Consider the following 16,190-nt stretch of genomic DNA (forward strand, 5'->3'; position numbering starts at 1 on the left):
TGTAGGACTAGTCCAAGCTTTATGATATTGCTCCTGAATGTACACAATCCAAGCAGAAGTATATGCCTTAACGTTACCTGATACTGAAATGCAACAAGAACAGCTCCTTTTTACATCCCATAGTCTCAGGACCACATAAAGCAGGTCCCAGAACTGGGGCAGCTTCATCGTATACTATCCCTGATACATTAAGTAAGTCTTTAGTTTGCATACTTGGAAACCCATTCTATACTGTCCGTAGTTTAAAGCCCAAAAGAAGTTTACCAATTTTAGTTCTATTTTTTTTTACAATTATCAGGAAAGAGACTATATTTAAAATGCTATTTGTGAGTGTTAAGAGAAATAATGAGCAAAGACCTTAAAGCTAATGCATGATGCCACACACTATATCCATTTACTCACCTAGCAACCATTTTGGGGTGCCAATCCCATGCTATCATTGTGTTAAGACACTATTAGGCTCACAACAATGAACTAAAGAAAAGTGGCTTCAGTTAGTGGGAAGTATAGGCCTGAATACAAAATCACCAACTATGGCTTAAGTAATGAAGGGACAGATCAGGTGGCGGCCAGAAATCACAATGTGACCCAACTTGAGGGATGGTGACCATGGGAGGTCAGTTTGAGGAAGTGACATTGGAACTGAGATCTGAAGTAGGCAAAGGGGAAGGGGACAAGAGCAGGAAGCTCAAGTGGTGAAAAAGAGCTGAAGGCCTTGGATGTAGGTACGGCAGCCAGTAGAACCAAGGAGGGAGGTAAACGTTTGCATTCAGGGACGTGCAGGCTATTTTAAAATGCTTGTATTTATAGTTATGAAAGTACTAGTTTACAAAACAACAAAACTCACTTGTATTACTTGGTGATTTAAATTACGCAAAGTCCTGCCCTAGCTGGTTTGGCTCAGTGGGTAGAGCGACGGCCTGTGGACCGAAGGGTCTCGGGTTCGATTGCAGCCAAGGGCACGTACCTTGGTTGCAGGCTCCTCCCCGTCCGGGGCTCGTGCAGGAGGCAACCAATCTGTGTCTCTCTCTCTTTGATATTTCTCACTGTCTTTCCCTCTCTATTCCACTCTCTCTAAAAAAATCAATGGAAAAAATATCCTCAGGCGAGGATTAAAAAATAATAATAATAATAATAAAAGAAAAACGAACTACTTAAAAAATTAAAAAAATAAAAATTTTTAAAAAATTATGAAAGTCCTTAAAACCTTTTATTTGTGATATTTTCTTTGACAGAATGTCCTAATGGACATGACTTTGGGAGTTAGACTGAGCAGGGCGTCAAACGTAACTTCAAAGTGATTTATCTTCCTAGAGCTTCCCTTTGCTCATTTGTAACAAGAACATGAAACAACTCACTTTCAGGGCTGTCATGAGAATTTAAAGATGCATTCACTGGCATACTGACTGGCACCACACATGAGTTCAAGAAGAAAGGCCGACAAACTCTCAAAATACCACCTTTTACTGGTGCTGCAGAATATGGCTGATGTGCAGTAACAATGGGCTCACTAATACTGAAAGCACAGAATTAAAACGACTCACCCACACAGCCACAGACCGCATTAGAAAACCACAAGGCCTCCTGTATGTTGGGAGCTGCTGTAAAACTCACGGGATGGAGGAACAGGGTTCACACAGGGAGCTAGCTCCCAAAGAAAGGGTTGGGCTGTGCATGCTCAGAGCTTCCTTCCCAGGCAGCTCCTGCCTGGCAGAGAAAAGGCATCAGGAGTGCTGCACAAGTACAGTTCCTGCCACAGGGAAGGAAACATCAGGAGTGGGGAAAAAGAGTTCCACCAACATCATCTTCAATATTATCTGTCAAAACACCTTTATTAATAGCTTAAAAAATCATAAATCAGAATATGAAGTTATATATATGCCTTATATGACTTATGTTTGTCTCCTAAATTTGGTCTGAAGAGGGCACCAAGAAGTTAGAAAAAAAACAAAACAAAAAACAAAATCAGCCCTAGCCAGTGTACAGAGCCTCCATCTGCGAACTGAAGGGTCCCCGGTTTGGTTTGGTCAAGGGCACATATGCCTGAGGGCCTGCTGGAGGCAGCCTATCAATGATTCTCTCTCATCATTGATGTTTCTATCTCTCTCTCCTTCTACCTTCCCCTCTGAAATCAATAAAAATATTTAAGAAAATAATCTAGCATTATTAATTACACCATTCTTCCATGAATTCCAGACATCCAATCTACCATCCTCTCCACCAAATAAGTAAATAATCGAATTCTACCAGTAAGAGTAATATTAGACCTACTACTCTATAAAATTAATTTGTCTTTTTTCAAACTGAAAAAATAAATCTAATCTCCAGTTTTGAGGGGAAAAAATTAAGCCCTAAGGATATAGGCAGATTTCATATCTGTAACTATTTGTTTTGTTTACTAATAACAATAAGTGCTATCTACTTATTTATTTACTCACTTGTGGCATAGATCTTGTCAGAATATACTTCTATAGTAATCCTGTAGCATTTTTCCTAATGAATAAGCCTATCTCAAAAGAATGTTTATTCAAAAGATTTTAAAGTATATACTCATTGATCCCTCACAAATATTCAAACTCTGTAGTGAGGGCACTCAAGTCTAATAAAACCTCCTTTTTAAATTTATTCATATGTTGAGAGGAGTATTGCTTCATAGTTATTATCTTCATGCCACAGATTTATCCTTTAAAATAAAAAGCTTCAAACTAACAACTCCATATAACTCTAAGTCACCATAATTCTCAGGAATAAGCTTCTTTTTTATTTTTTTAAATCCCATGCATTTAATCACACAGAAAGTTAGATTAAGCTTCTTGGGGGAAAAAAGTACATAGGAAGGAGAAAGCAAATGCTAACTAGCAATCATTCAAATTTAGGATCCATACCAAATCATAAATCTTGCTCAAATCTGCAGATCATTTTCTATTAAATCATTCAGATGTACAAGGATCCAACCATTCATTCAACCAACACATAGTAAAAATGTTTTAAGATGCACATACTTGGTTAATATAAGAGGAGCATGGAGTTAAAAGAGCAATTCCTTACCTAACTGAATTTACGGTCTTATTAGAAAAACAGAAAAAGTAAGGCAACAGTTATAGTACAGAGCAATGAACTGCCTAAAACAGTAAACCCAGGAAAAGAGGACCTTGCTGGAAAGGGGTGTGCTGGAAACCAAGATCAACAGTAATTAATATAAATGCGAGAAGTCCACCAGAAGGCTGAGTTTGGACTCCTTTGATATTCACAGGGTGAATTTGCATTTTATTACCTACTACTGACTCAATGGCCTAAAGCAAACTCCCCCAAACCTGATAATCTTACTGTTTACTAAACATTACCATTGACATGTCTGTTTGCATTCCTGAAAGGCAATTGTGTATTCTAGTAAATAAAAGCAGTTGGGAAAGGAGACTCAGTGGAACTTAACTACTACAGTTAAGCTTTCCCCTGGCTTCCCCCCATAATTTCAAAATTAATTTTTCTTCTCTTGTGTGTCAATTTGCGCGTCAGCTCTTTCTCCAAGCCTTTGACCCCGAAAGCCATGCTGGCCGTGGCTTTTCTCAGGGGTGTGAGGGTTGGCTTTGTAGAAAAGCTACTGGAGGCCAGGCTTGAGGATAGACGGGTTTATCAGACACTGACAGAGGAGAATAGAGCCCAGTGAGTGAAAAAAACCTCTCCAAGAGTCAAGACAAGAGAGCATGGGGGAAGTATAATTTATTCCACATGGCTAGAACAAAAGTGCTTCGAGGAATAGCAGATGATGTAGCTAGTAAGATGAGCATAAGAGAGACCACATCAAGGAATTTAACATGTTGAGGATTATCATTTACATTGATGCCAGGAAAGGAAGGATTTTAGGCAAAAGGGTGACATGAACACATCTACGGGTATGGTAATGGACTGAAGGAAAGAGTGTGGGAGCCCAAATGATACCAAGGGAAGTTGGTTATATATTTTCAGAAATCAGTAACAAATGACAAAATTAGAGATGAGAAGAAAAGGATTCTAAAGATATTTAAGAAATAAAATCAAGAAAATATGTATTGTATTGCAGAAACATCTTTCTTTTCTAGTAGACTATGTGGTTGACAAGTCAAGAATCACAGCTCACTCACTACGTGGGTGCACAAGAAATAGAACCCAACAAATACTTGCTGACTCTATGAATAATAATGGCCTCAGTGGAAAAAATGTGGCATTGGTAGAACAGAAATATGAGGTTGTTAAATGAACAGATTTATATCCCAGCCCCTAAAACTGGACAACTAACCTTTCACAGGGAAACCAATAGGGAAAATAAAAGAATATTTTAGGCTCAGCCCGTCCCTTGTTAGCAACATTGCCCACTATTGTGGTAGGCAGAATAATGGCCCTCAAAGACACCTATTTCCTAGTTCCCAGAACCTGTGAATATGTTCCCTTACACAGCAAAAGGGTGTTTGCAGAGCTGATTAAAATAAGGAGCTGGAGATGGGAAAATTAAGCTAGACTAACCAGGTGGGTCCAATGCCATCACAATGTAAGAGGAAGGTAGGAGAGTCAAATGCAGTAGAAGTTATGACCACAGAAGCAAAGGCTGGAGTGATGAGTTTGAAGATGGGGGCAGAGACCACGAGCAAGTAATGAAGGCAGTCTCTAGAAGCTATAAAAGGCAAGGAACAGCTTCTCCTTGACAGCTTCCAGAAGGAACCAGCCATACCATCGCCTTATTTTAGGATCTCTCACCTCCAGATCATAGTAGCTACTGTATGATCATAAAGCTACTAAATTTGTGGTAATTTGTTATAGCAGCAATAGGACACTAATACAATGAACATCGGGATAATAAAAAAAAAAAAACCTGGGGTTTTACGAAGATGTAAAGTAATACATTGCTTAACAATGGGGATACATTCTGAGAAATGCATTGTTAGTCAATTTCATCCTTGTGTGAACATCACAGAGTGTACTTACACAAACCTAGATGGTGTAGCCTACTGCACACCTAGATTATATGGTACAGCCTAGGCCAGTGGTCAACAAACTCATTAGTCAACAGAGCCAAATATCAACAGTACAACGACTGAAATTTCTTTTGAGAGCCAAATTTTTTAAACTTAAACTTCTTCTAACGCCACTTCTTCAAAATAGACTTGCCCAGGCCGTGGTATTTTATGGAAGAGCCACACTCAAGGGGCCAAAGAGCCACATGTGGCTCGCGAGCCGCAGTTTGCCGACCACTGGCCTAGGCTAAAAGCCTGTCTGTACAGCATGTTACTATACTGAATACTGTAGGCCATTGCAATACAATGGCAATATTTGTGTATCTAAATATAGAAAAGGTCCAGTAAAATGTGGTATAAAAGATAAAAAACGATACACCTGTATAAGTCATTTACTATGAATGGGTTAATGGAGGAAAAATGAGAGAATGTGCTCAGAGCACTGGTTGGGGCCAGAGATATCGCTCTTCACTTTGTTATCACTGTGGACAAGAGGAGAGTAATATGGGACTAATGACAGGCAAGTGGTGTGGACGAGACACCTGTGAACCACCAGAGTCCATAGCTGCTCATCAGCGCGGGGGTGGATGTTACGTTTCTGGAGCTTTGGCTCAGGTTATTTCCTTCTCTCCTCCAACGTGTACTGTAATGCCTTTGACAATCAACATGAGTGAATAAGATGGGATTAAAGAAAGACTTCAGCAAAGCCGAACAATAAATTTAACAAGATAATCATTAATCTAAATAAATGTAAATCAATAGTGTACTTCCTTCTTATTAAATCAGACTTTGCAAGTAGATACTTGGAGATGTGACTTAGGAACACCTTCATCACTTAAAGGTATATGAATATTTCAAGGTGGGTGGGAAGAGATTAACCAAATAACTTATTTGCATATATGCATAACCCATGGACACAGACAATAGTGTGGTGAAGGCCTGGCAAGGTAGGGGCGGGGTAGAGGGGACCATTGGGGGAAAAATGGGGACATCTGTAATACTTTCAACATAAAGATAAATCAGAAACTTAAAAATAATCTAATTCACTTTTCAGTTGTATTAATATAAATTATCTGGAGTGGTGGCGCTAGGAGACACTCCCAGAAGACAGCATATGTTCCTGGCACCCCGCATTCTGAGAAGCAAACGAGAAGTAGGCTTGCTCAGAGGAACGTGAGCAGGACACTGAAGGGCTCGTCTTTTCCATGGTGAAGAGCTGGTAAGTGTGAGAAATAGAACTCAAGAGGGAGAGGATAGCTTATTTCAGGAGCTCTAAAGGTGTGAAATAGGAACTGTACTTGAATGTCATGGCCATGGGGCTCTGTCACTTACCCGAAACTCTTGGGGTAAAATGCACCTCTGAATTGAGTATATTTTTAATTTTATAAAGGTGCATATACTGTATATTATGTGATGTCCTCAGGAGAGCCTGAGCCAGCACCCTCTAACCCAGGGGTGGGCAAACTTTTTGACTCGAGGGCCACAATGGGTTCTTAAACTGGACTGGAGGGCCGGAACAAAAGCATGGATGGAGTGTTTGTGTGAACTAATATAAATTCAAAGTAAAGGAGCGGAGGGGAGAGCAAGAGAACCCTCTGCTCTTTCAGCTCCGCGGGCCAGATAGAACAGCCGAACAGGCCGGATCCGGCCCGCGGGCCGTAGTTTGCCCACGGCCGCTCTAACCAGACATGGATGTTTCTGTATCAAAAGATATGAATATTGACTAAAAGGAGGAAAAACAGAGGTCATCAGTACCTTCACATCAGTTCAGGTCATGTTTGTCACCATATGAATTACAAAAATGGGCAGGTTTTGCTATTAAATGAGATATGGAGAAGGTTCAGTTTTTCGATTTGGGAATAAAAGAGTGACCTCCAAGAATGTACACAGCCAGTCTTACCCACCCGCACCCACCATCACCCTCCCCACCAACTCCACTATCACTCTGCCATTACCCCCCACTACTCTATTGCCTCAGCTCCAGCCAGAGCCAGGCTCCTATGTCTCTTTACCACCTGGTACAATCCTCCTTAGGGCCTCTGCCTTGGTCCTCCTAGAATATTCTCCCCAACGTATCCAGGCAGTTAATTCCATCTCCTTCTAATCACGGCTCAAATATAATCTCAGGGATGCCTACCCAGACCCTGGATTTAACACTGAACCTGCTCTGCATGGCAACTGCTTACCCCTATGTCCTGACTAGCTTTTCCTGAATGCAACTGATCACTTGCTAACAAACTACTTTCTTACTTGTTATAGTCATTGTCTATTTCCTCTTACTAGAATACAGTTCCACAAAGGCAGGGATCTTTGCCAGGTTTTTTATTGCTGTTTCTCCAGTATGAACACCATGCCTGGTGCATCCTAGGGAGGGCTGATGGTAATATTAAAAGGGATTTAGGCACTGAATGGATGACTGACCAAGTTGATTTTTCAATGCCTTTTGGTCCCCAGATAGCCTTCCTCTGGTCAGAATTAAACAGGGAAGCGTGGGTAATAGTGTCCATCAGTTTTCTCTGATGCAAGGAGGTGTGAAACAGCACATGAGTCCCCTTCCCTCTGTGCCTTTCCACCTGACAGGCATGACTGGACAGGACAATGTGCTCAGAACCTCCAGTACTCCTGAGCATCCCGGAGCCTAGGGGAAATGCTTTATTATTCTGGCAGAATAAAATGATGAAAATATACATTTGGGTAGAGAGAGCAAATCTGTCAGCCAGTTTTAGCTCAATTTTCACTGTTAGAAGGAGGCAGCACTATGTTCTTAATACCATTAGAGCAGGACAATGAGAAATCAGGAAGGATGGGCATTCCTTTTGTTCTCTACAATCTCAGAGGTCACTAGAAGAGAGAGCCTAGGGCCTGATTGTTGAAAACAAAACCCCATGCTCAGTGCAAAGCATGGCATCTGAATGTCCAGGGTTGTAAAAAAAAATTGCTGACCGATTGTTAACTTAATGAAACCACCATAATGGTCATATAATGGTCTTGGTGGGTTAAATACAGCTTTTTAGAAACACAAGAGAATCTTTAACCATGCATGTATTTCAATCTGAGCAAATTAGAAAAAAAATACTTACAGTTATTTAAATTAGACTTACAACCTTCTTTGTGCAGTGGACTAACTCTAGGACTTCTAAATGAGCAGTAATTTACCAGCAAAAAGATACATATTACGTCTTTCCGAAATAGTTCTGCAATAATCAGGGCAATGATTGAAAGAAATTGAGGTCTGGGAAGTTAGCAGCACTTGGAGAAAATTAATCAATCCCAGGCAATTTGTAGCCCCTCTGAGTGCAAAAGCTTAGAGGAGATATGGGCCAGTCACCCTTCCTTAGCCATACAGGTGGGGATTAAATTGCACTCTCATTTATTCAATAGGGAAAATAGTCTCCATTATTCCACTTTACAATATACTCATTTGTAAGATACTGATTGGAATTCTTAACACTGGGATCACAAATAATATCAACAGGGCCTGGAATAATTTTGTTTAAAACATTTTATGTAATCTAAATTCAACAATAATTGAATGCCTCAGCAAATCTACTTTCTGGAGCCCATATGTTTTTTATTTTAATAATAATAAAAAAAAAGATAGTGCCGACCTTTGATTTCTAGGCCATAACCAAGCTAACCCAAATATTTATCAATTTAGAATATTATAATCAGAAGTCCTTACATATATTACCATGTACTATAAATATATATTCACAAGCAAACTTTAATTGGCTAATGGATATAGCTAAATAATATGCAGATATCCAAAGTGATAAAGTATTTGAACATATAGCCTTTACAGGTGTGTTTGAGTAAAAAAAAATTGATTATAGAAATTTAGAACCTCATTTTGATAGTTATATATAGTTCATTTCATTATATATTTGTAATATTTGAGTAATAATATTTAGGCAACTTGTGTTTAAGTTTCATTTAGAAGTTCATCCAAATAATATAGGATATACACAATAAGTGCAGTAATTATGAATATCAATGAAATTAGAAGTTCTTTAGTATTAAAGTAAACATTCAACTCTTTTTAAAAAATACATTTTTATTGATTTCAGAGAGGAAGGGAGAGGGAGAGAGATAGAAACATCAATGATGAGAGAGAATCATAGATCAGCTACCTCCTGCATGCTCCCTACTAGGGATCAAGCCCGCAACCCAGGCATGTGCCCTTGACCAGAATCAAACCCAGGACCCTTCAGTCTGCAGGCCAGCTTTCTATCCACTGAGCCAAACCAGACAGGGCAATATTCAGCTCTTGACTGAATTAACCCAGCCTCATCAGACTAAGGAGCCTGACACTGATTAACATTTCCTTTTGGGCTAAATATTTGGGTGTGGAAGGCAAGGACTTGACCCTGTTTATTTCAAAACTATAATAATGGCACCCTAATGTGAGGAAGATGGCAGTGCCTGAGTAACCATCCATGATTAAAAGACTAGGCTAGTCATAAACATGGCCTGTTAAGAACATCACTTTTCCTCAATCAATATGCATTAAAATACACAACTCTTTCAGAAAACATAGTTGAGAAAAGATAAAGATACAAGATAATGGAGGCTGAAAGCCCTGTAGTTCTGAATTGGAACTGTCAGAATGATCTCAGGACATAGATTTTATTTTGAAATGTGTGAATGTGTGCATGTGTATATATTCTAGCTCTGTCTGATGGGAAGATCCAGAAAAATTAAATAGCAGTAATCAATACCTCTATGGTCAGATTATAATTTCTAATGACCAATTCCCACTAAAAAAGAATCAGGACTCCCTGAAGAAATAGCTGATTAGCCTGGAATATACTGTCACACCAGAAAGCAAGAAAGCCATCTTGGATGGCCCAGGGCAGGGATCATCCATGCTGAGTATGCCCCAATGTTTAGGTGTGGAAGATCTGAGCAGCAATCCTATCTAATAAAAGAGTAATATGCAAATTGACCATCACTCAAAAACACAAGATGGCTGCCCCATGTGGTCAAAGATGGCTGGCCCCATGTGGACACAAGATGGCCACCACAAGATGGCCAGCAGGGGAGGGCAGTTGGGGGGGGGGGCAGGCCTACAGGGGAGAGCAGTTGGGGGAGACCAGGCCTGCAGGGGAGGGCAGTTGGAGGGGACCAGGCCTGCAGGGGAGGGCAGTTAGGGTGTGACCAGGCCTGCAGGGAAGGGCAATTAGGGGCAAACAGGCTGGCAGGGGAGCAGTTAGGCATCAATCAGGCTGGCAGGGGAGTGGTTAGGGGGTGATCAGGCTGGCAGGCAGAAGTGGTTAGGGGCAATTAGGAAGGCAGGCAGGCGAGCAGTTGGGAGCCAGCAGTCCTAGATTGTAAGAGAAATGTCCAACTGCCCATTTAGGCCTGATCCTACTGGACCTAAACAAGCAGTTGGACATCCCTCTAGGGGTCCCAGATTGGAGAGGGTGCAGGCTGGGCTGAGGGATACACCCCCCATGCATGAATTTTGTGTACTGGGCCTCTAGTAAAGACAGTAAGTATGATGGATCAAAATACATCAAATGTGTTCAATCTACAAGCTGATGATAATGCCAATGAAAACAATGACAATCTTACCTAATAATAGACGAACATGTAAACTGACCGTACCTCCCCTACGGCACCAGCCAATCAGGAGTGATATGCAAATTAACCCAACAAAGATGGCGGTTAATTTGCATACTCAACCACCTAGTGATGGGGGCAGGATGCTTGTGTCATTGCCATGGCGACGCCACAGGCGTTCTGCCCCACCCCAGGTCTCTCAGGGCCTCTGGCAGCGTGGGAAGAGGGGCTGGAGCAGAAAGAGGCAGCTCCGGGGCCTGAACAGAAAGGGGCTGGGCTGGAGTGGAAAGGCGGTGCTGGCAGCCAGGGAAAGGAAAGCCCATTCTGGCATGCATCTTCGTGCATCGGGCTTCTAATAATATTAATAATCCACTTGGTCACTTTTAGGTGATGTCAGTGAATTACATCATTATTTTGGACACTTGCTAAAAAAGACAAAGTATCAAGTATTTATGCCATCTTCCCTTTATTATTTATATATCAGGGTAACCGAATAGTTGATATGAAAGAGTTCTTTTTAGAAGGCTACAAAACAAAAAGGACTGATATAATTGAGACATTCTGCAGCCCAACCCTCAATGTATTAATAAAGCTAGGAATAATCAGCAATGAACTGATAACATCACAAAAGGAGCCATAATTTGCTAGAAATACAATATTAATCAAAAGAATAGATTAAATGACACAACCAGAAGGCAATGAGCAAAATTCAAGATATGGGAAACTGTACAGGACAAACACAGTTTCAACAACAATAACAACCACTATAAATAAGGGGAAATGGATGGAGAACCTAAGATAAAAAGGACTTAGGGGTTAATCATCCAGTTGCAAAGCATAAACTTTATTGCAATCACAATGCAAATAATCAGAATCTGCTAAAAGAAATAGTTATAAGACAGTCAAGGAAATGTGAATACTGTTTATCTAAGGCTTACACAGTGACTAATATTATTATTATTATTATTTTAAGAGCTCTTATCTTTTAGAGCAGCGGTCTGGGCCTAATCTGTGCCCCGCACGCCCCCCCCCCCCCCACCACCCGGTCACTACCCTGCTTTGTACAGCTCACAAATTAAGAATAGTTTTTTCATTTTTAATGGTAGAAAAAATCAAAATAATAATATTTTGTGACAATGAAACTTATATGACACTTGAATTTCAGTGTCCATACATAAAGCTGTACTGAACTCAGTCACACTCATTCTTTATATGTTGTTTGCCACTGCTTTCCTGCTACAATGGAAGAATTGAATAGCTGCGGCAAAGACTGGCCTGCAAAATTTGCTATCTGTTTTTTTACAGAAAAAGTTTGCCAACTCCTATTTTAGAGAAACATTTACAAATTAAATGCAAGACGACTGAGACTGCTTCAAAATAATCAGACGGGAAGCAGGTGGAAATACAGATGAAGCAATTGGCCACATATTGTTACTTGTTAAAATTGGATGCTGAATATATTATTCTCTCTACCTCTGAATGTATTTAAAATTTCTATAATAAAAGTAAAAAGTGTGCTGGGCCAGCTCAGCCAGGTTCGGTGAGCCTGACAGGGGGCGGTGAAGGAATGAGAAAACACAGACAAGAGAACAAAGCTGTGTCTAGATGGGATGCTGCTCTCTGATGGAGAGACAATGCCACAGCCTGCAAGCTGAGTCTTTATTTTATAGTCAGACTAGAGGCCCGGTGCACGAAATTCGTGCAAGGCAGGGGGGTGTCCTTCAGCCCAGCCTGCACCATCTCCAATCTGGGACCCCTAGAGGGATGTCCGACTGCCCCTTTAGGCGCGATCCCTGTAGTATCACTGGTAGGATCGGGCCTAAAGGGGCAGTCAGACATCCCTCTCACAATCCAGGACTGCTGGCTCCCAAATGCTCACCTGCCTGCCTTCCTGATTGCCACTAACTGCTTCTGCCTGCCAGCCTGATCACCCCCTAACCACTCCCCTGCAAGCCTGATCAATGCCTAACCGCGCCCCTGCTGGCCCAGTTGCCCCTAACTGCCCTCCCCTGCAGGCCTGGTACCCCCCAACTGCTCTCCCCTGCAGGCCTGGTACCCCCCAACTGCTATCCCCTGCAGGCCTGGGTTCCCCCTAACTGCCCTTCTCTGCAGGCCCGGTTGCCACCAACTGCCCTCCCCTGCCGGCCTGGTCACCCCTAACTGCCCTCCCCTGCAGGCTTAATCACCCCCAACTGCCCTCCCTTGCAGGCCTGGTCCCTCCCAACTGCCCTCCCTTGCTATCCATCTTGTGGTGGCCATCTTGTGTCCACATGGGAGCAGCCATCTTGTGTGTTGGAGTGATGGTCAATTTGCATATTACTCTTTTATTAGATAGGATTCCAGGAGGCAAAGTAAGGGTGTGGTCAAAATGTTTACAACATTCTCTTGGTTTTCCAATCTACTCAATTACATACACCTGATCAAGCTTTGTTTACTTGCTGCACCTCCCACAGCCCATATCACACGTGGGACCACAGGTTCAGATCATAGGTTCAAGCTTACAACCATAGCCTTTGGCTATAATTATACTGGGAGGGCTTTGCCCTCCAAGCTAGGACTTGCACGTGGCTTTGCCATGAGAGGACTGTGCCTCTCATTAGTCCGAGGCTTGAACCTATCCAAACACTGTAGCTGCTCTCCACAAAAAAGAAACTTTTCTTCAAAGACGCAATTAGAAAGTAATCTCCCATGTTTGTATTTTTGAATGACTATTTTAACCATGATTATTTCTCCAGAAAAAATGATGGTTTTGCTGCTGTCTTATACATACTCCAGTGCTACATGAATCAAAGAACCATTCTGTCAAGGTATCATTTACTTCCTGCAAAAGAATCAAGCCATTTATACGGTAAAGGTACCACCTCAATAGAAGTGAAAAGACAGTTTGGCAAAGGAGAACATATCCCAGGGGTAGGTAGTTGCCTTATTCTGCAGCAACATTTTCATAAGTAACAATCACATATCTAGCACAAGGGATGTGTGTAATATTCATTTCTTGAATAAAAGTCATAATTAGCTTTCAAATATTAAAAATAAACAGAAACTACATAATTTGCCACTTTTCCTTTGTGGTTAGTGGACATCACTTCTTATAACAGAGACAAACATAATTTTATTACACTTGGGCAATAGCCAACTCTCTTTCCTTTGAATGAAGGGATGAAGGATGGCATTTTTATAAGCAGGAGAGATACAGAAGAGAACAATGGACTGCTTCATGAATTCAAAGTTCATCCTCTGTAGAGACTTCTGGCTGCGACTGTGAGCCACTCAGAGATGTCCATGGCCTTGTCTCAAACTGGGTCACGCTGGGAGCATGATTTGTTCTCTATTCTACTTCTAAGGTCCTAAGGAGTGTTGTTTTTTTTTAATTAAAACCCATCAAAAGTTGTCAAATTTTCTTTTCAACTCAAGGAAGGACCTAAGTAAACATTCCTCCCTCTTTACTTGGTACATACTTCCAGATTTCCAGACTGAAAATCTTCTAGGACTATCAAGGCCACCTAAGGCAGATTCATTAACCTCCCAGCTGAAACACTGTCCATTTTTACCTCCTCTTCTTGGAAGAAGAGACAGAGAGGAACAACCTAGAGATCCTAACAATGTCCGAACTCTCCAGGACCCTTGCTCCAAGGCCTGGATCTCTAAAAGGAGACAGAAGAGGCTGAGCAGTGTTAGGATCCTGGACCTTTGATCAGGGGAATTCTGAAGCATGACCATTTCCGCCTTTCCTTATCATGACAGAACTGCAGATTCTTGGAAGCAAGATACACAAATGAACCCTTTGATAAGATGAAAAAAAAAAGAATAAATGCTTTTATGGTTCTTGGGTCAAAAACAAACTGAATTAGCCTGACCTGCAATTTTCCAAGTTCAATTTCATATCCTGCCCCGGAGACCTTCAGGTTGCCTTGGAAGAGAAATCCCAATGCTCCTCCTGCTTTACCTGGTGCATCCTACTCAAAGCACCAGCTGTTTATATCTCCTTTGACTAAGTCAGGTAATATCACAAAGTAAATTATTTCTCCTAGAATCTCCCTACACATGTTATACTATTTCATCAATGTAAAATAAATCTTAACCTTCAAATTAAGGTAATCCAAAATCATACTAAATTAAAACACATAATAAGGCATTAATGTTTTCAGTCTGAATGCTCAATATTGTATCATATATATGAACAATAATAGATGAGATTTCAACAAGTCATAACTTTAAGGAGCAAATGGTTCCTATAGCACCCGGAGACAATCCTTTTTATGCATTCCTGATATTTTCTATGATGGTAAGTGATATTAAATTTATGCTTTAATATATATGGTATAAAATTCCCAAGTTAAGCTTGCCCAGGGAACTGTAATTTTACTTCTTTTCAAATAACGTTAAGGCTTTTATTTGGAACTAGAGGCCCAGTACATGAATTCATACATGGGTGGGATCCGGCAGGGGGAGGGGATGTGGGAAGTTGAACGGCTGCCCACCTCATTCCTGCCTCTCAATTGGGGGTGGGGCTGGCTGGGGGTAGGGGCTGAGGGTGGTTGTTGGGCCAGCCCTGCCTCCTGGTCAAACTCCCACTTGAGGGGATAATTTGCATATTAGCCTTTTATTATATAGGATAGTAAAATTGTTCTCATATATAGTTGTAACTTTTTCCCTGATTATCTATAAATGAAACTAAAAGCCACCAAGAAAAGTTGACCAAATGTATACACCCCTTAACACAAAAGCCAAGGCAAAATTCCACACATGTGAATATAACTTTAAATTCTGATAAAAAGTATCACTTAAATCAATCACTACACGATGCTTATGAATCCATTAGGAAATACTTGTGTCTTTGTACTATGCAAGAGGCAGTATGGTCAAGAATGTAGATTCTGGACTTGCATGGCCTGGTTCAAACCCAGCTCCCGTTACTAGCAATGGGCCACAGGGGGGAAAAATGACTGAAATTTCCTGAGCCTAAATTTCGTCTATAAATGGGCATTTAAGAAAGAGAGTTCTCCTAGGAATCAGTTCATGGGGTGGGGGGGAGGGGAGGCAAGAAGCCTGAACATAGCCTATCAGAGTACCTAGCACACAGTGGTGTCCAGTAAATGGAATTCTAATTATTTTATTTCAAACATATCTGTTGAAGTTAGTAATGCAAAATGTATTAATTCAATTTATAGTTTATTCATTTTTTTTTAGCAAAATCCTATAGGTCAGAGTAGCTATTCTTATAAGAATAATTTTAAGTTACAAAAATCTCAAGATTTTCCTTTTCTCTCAAAAACAGGTCCACAATGATCTGAGCTCAGAAAAGGAATGAGAGAAATCTATTAGGCTGTTGAAAATACTTTTTTCACAATTGGGTAGCTTATATTCAGTTAAGTGTATTTATATATCAAACTCTCAAAAAATATATCTGGGCCAACAACTAAAATGTTTTGATCCCAAGTGAATATTATTTTTAGAAAAAGAAGCGTCTAAAATTAAGAGCTCATATTGAATTACATGTCATACAAAAAAAATGAGAGTGGGGTAGGTTTCATTCATCAATTACTGTGACAAAGATCTGTTGTCATGGTGAGAACTCAAATTATCCTTAATAGATGTTTATTGCTATTACACTTAACTGAGGTCCTATGGCAAGAAAAA

At 40.7% G+C, this 16,190-nt stretch overlaps 1 protein-coding gene across 10 annotated transcripts in view; it reads right to left on the reverse strand.

Moving 5' to 3' along the window:
- PTPRM (protein tyrosine phosphatase receptor type M) overlaps positions 1-16,190 on the reverse strand; it is a 668,229-nt gene that overhangs the window by 355,459 nt on the left and 296,580 nt on the right. The window contains exon 1 of one of the 10 annotated variants that reach the window (XM_080683121.1): positions 1,545-1,704. The exons of 8 other annotated variants lie outside the window; for them this stretch is intronic. In XM_080683121.1, the coding sequence (XP_080539247.1) occupies positions 1,545-1,565 (21 nt within the window). In that variant the 5' untranslated portion in view covers positions 1,566-1,704. Of the gene's footprint in view, positions 1-1,544; positions 1,705-16,190 lie in introns of those variants that run through there. One more of the 10 variants, XM_080683129.1, reaches the window with a different exon arrangement.

Source organism: Plecotus auritus (genome assembly GCF_963455305.1).
Source record: "Plecotus auritus genome assembly, chromosome: 8".
NCBI lineage: Eukaryota > Metazoa > Chordata > Mammalia > Chiroptera > Vespertilionidae > Plecotus > Plecotus auritus.